Source organism: Chenopodium quinoa, unplaced genomic scaffold, assembly GCF_001683475.1.
Source record: "Chenopodium quinoa cultivar QQ74 unplaced genomic scaffold, ASM168347v1, whole genome shotgun sequence".
In the NCBI taxonomy this organism is placed as follows: domain Eukaryota; kingdom Viridiplantae; phylum Streptophyta; class Magnoliopsida; order Caryophyllales; family Amaranthaceae; genus Chenopodium; species Chenopodium quinoa.
This window is the reverse complement of record NW_018745286.1, coordinates 3,521,215-3,523,740: the sequence shown is the minus strand read 5'-3', so window position 1 is coordinate 3,523,740 and position 2,526 is coordinate 3,521,215. Positions and strand designations below refer to the sequence as shown.

The window sequence follows — 2,526 nt, the reverse complement described above, 5'->3', positions numbered from 1 at the left end:
AATTCATTCATCTATCAAACTTTTAATGAAATACAACAATTCAAGATATTTTATGTCTTATTTGTCTTAAGCTTGTGGATTCAAGTTTAGCTTGAACTCGTGGATTCGATTTTGTGAGTTTAATCCAGAGTGTTCGGGATTAGCTTGTTTATGGTTAGTAGAGTGAGTGTTCAACTCTAACCATACTTATCCTTGATTAGTATTGCGAGTGTTCCTTGCTAATCAACCCTCGAGTTCCTCGTTGTCAGGAACTTCGTTCTTTCCTTACCCTGTTCCCACAAAAACACCTAGCCTAGATACATAACCCATCACACAAACACCTTAACCCATATCCGTTTCCGCATCAGTTGGTATCAAAGCCACGGTTACAGCCACGGTCTAGACCAAGGTGTGACCATGACAGGATCCAACCAGAACCAGAATGAGTTCCTACGTGAGATGGAACAAAGACTTATGACTGCAATGCAAACCATGCAAACCAGGCAGGAGGAGTTACGTGATGTACGCACTCAAATAAGTGTGATAGGTAACGCCACCAATCAACACAATCGTAGATTGTCCGAGTTGGAAAAAGGTGAACCAACACCCAAAAGTGAGCATAACCATTTCCACCCTAATCAGGAGGATCGGTTCCTGAAACTAGACATCCTTGAATTTGATGGTTCTAGTGACCCTGAAGTTTTCAATGATTGGGTTTGAAGGATTGAGTCAATCTTCGAATACAAAGAATATGATGATGAGAAGTGTTGTAAACTGGCAACACTCAAGCTCACTAAGTTAGCTGGATTGTGGTATGAAAACCTCAAATCCAAGAGGAGACGTGCTGGAAAAGAGAAAATTAGTTCTTGGGCAGTCTTGAAAAGAAAAATGATGCAACGTTGGATTCCTCGGGAATACGTGCAAGATCAATATGTCCAACTCACTTGCCTCAATCAAGGTGACTTGATTGTTGATGAGTACGTGAAGGAGTTTGAAAGACTTAGTATCTTGTGTGATTTGGATGAAACAGAACCATTGAGGATGGCTCGTTTCACTAGAGGCCTTGCGAAAAGCATAGCCAATAAAGTAGACCTCTTACCCTACACTACTTACGATGATGTTGTGAAGGCAGCTCATAAAGTAGAGGCACAGCAGAAAGATAGTCAATCAAAGAACACATCCGGTGTTCCTTACAAAGCTTACACGCCTAGCAACCGTTTCGACAAGGGAAAAGCTCCTATGTTCCCAAAGAAACCCGAGAACAAGGTGGATGATAGAGGTGAACGCACTTGCTTCAAGTGTGGACAGAAGGGACATATTGCAACCAATTGTCCTAAAAGGAATACCCTAGCCATTCATGAAGGTGGCTATGTGACGAATGAGGATGAAGAGAGTGACAGTGAATGTGATGAATGTGCGCCTGAAGAAGATGACAGTTCTTTTTGTGGTGTAGTAAGAAGGATCTTGTACACTAAACCAGTACAAGATATGCAACAACGGGAAAATCTGTTCAACACCCGTTGTAAGGTAAAAGATCGCATTTGTAGCATGATTATTGATAGTGGGTCATGTACGGATGTGGTTGCTTTGGAGTTAGTAAACAAACTCAAGCTTCCTACTAGAGATCATGCCAAGCCGTACAAACTCAATTGGCTTGACAATGATTCCGGTGTACGTGTGAGAAAGCAAGCCTTAGTAGCTTTTGCCGTGGGAAATTTTTGTGATGAACGATGGTGTGATATACTTCCTATGACGGCATGTCAAATATTGTTAGGGCATCCATGGCAGTTTGATCGTAAGGCTATACACGATGGTGTAACAAATGTGTATACGGTCAAAACTAACGAAGGCAAGAAAATCAAGCTACTACCTTTACCCCCTAAAATAGAGAAAGTTAGAGAAGAAAAAGCCTAATTTCTTTAATACTATGGCCGAATTTGATGAATTGTATGAGCAAGAAGGAATCGCTTTCGTGTTGGTAGTGAAACCAAGTTCCGAAGGCATGGAGGATGGAACTTACCCTCCTACCATACGGTCCCTGTTGAAGGAATTTCGGGACGTGTTCCCTGAGGAACTCCTTGATGAGTTACCACCCATTAGAGGCATTGAACATGCCATTGACTTAATACTAGGGGCGACTTTTCCCAACAAGGCGGCTTATCGTTGCAATCCCAAGTAAGCAAAGGAATTGCAAAGACAAGTAGATGAGCTTGTGGCTAAGGGTTTCGTGCGTGAGTCCTTAAGTCCGTGTGAAGTTCCGGCATTATTAGTGCCAAAGAAAGAAGGAACTTGGAGAATGTGTATTGATAGTCGAGCCATCAACAATATCACTATCAAGTACAGATTTCCCATGCCTCGATTGCAAGACATGTTGAATGAATTGAGTGGTTCTAAGGTGTTTAGCAAGATTGACTTGCGAAGTGGCTATCACCAAATGAGAATTCGAGAAGGTGACGAGTGGAAGACCGCTTTCAAGACTAAGAAAGGGCTCTATGAATGGTTTGTCATGCCCTTTGGTTTGTGCAACGCTCCTAGCTCGTTTATGCG

The 2,526-nt window shown here is 42.2% G+C and overlaps 1 protein-coding gene across 1 annotated transcript; it reads left to right on the top strand.

Annotated features, from left to right (window-relative positions):
- Positions 1-396: 396 nt before the first annotated feature.
- Positions 397-1,893, top strand: LOC110712051. The gene is made up of 2 exons (XM_021890476.1): positions 397-629; positions 702-1,893. The coding sequence occupies exons 1-2, from the start codon at positions 397-399 to the stop codon at positions 1,891-1,893; spliced, it is 1,425 nt and encodes a 474-aa protein (XP_021746168.1).
- Positions 1,894-2,526: the final 633 nt, after the last annotated feature.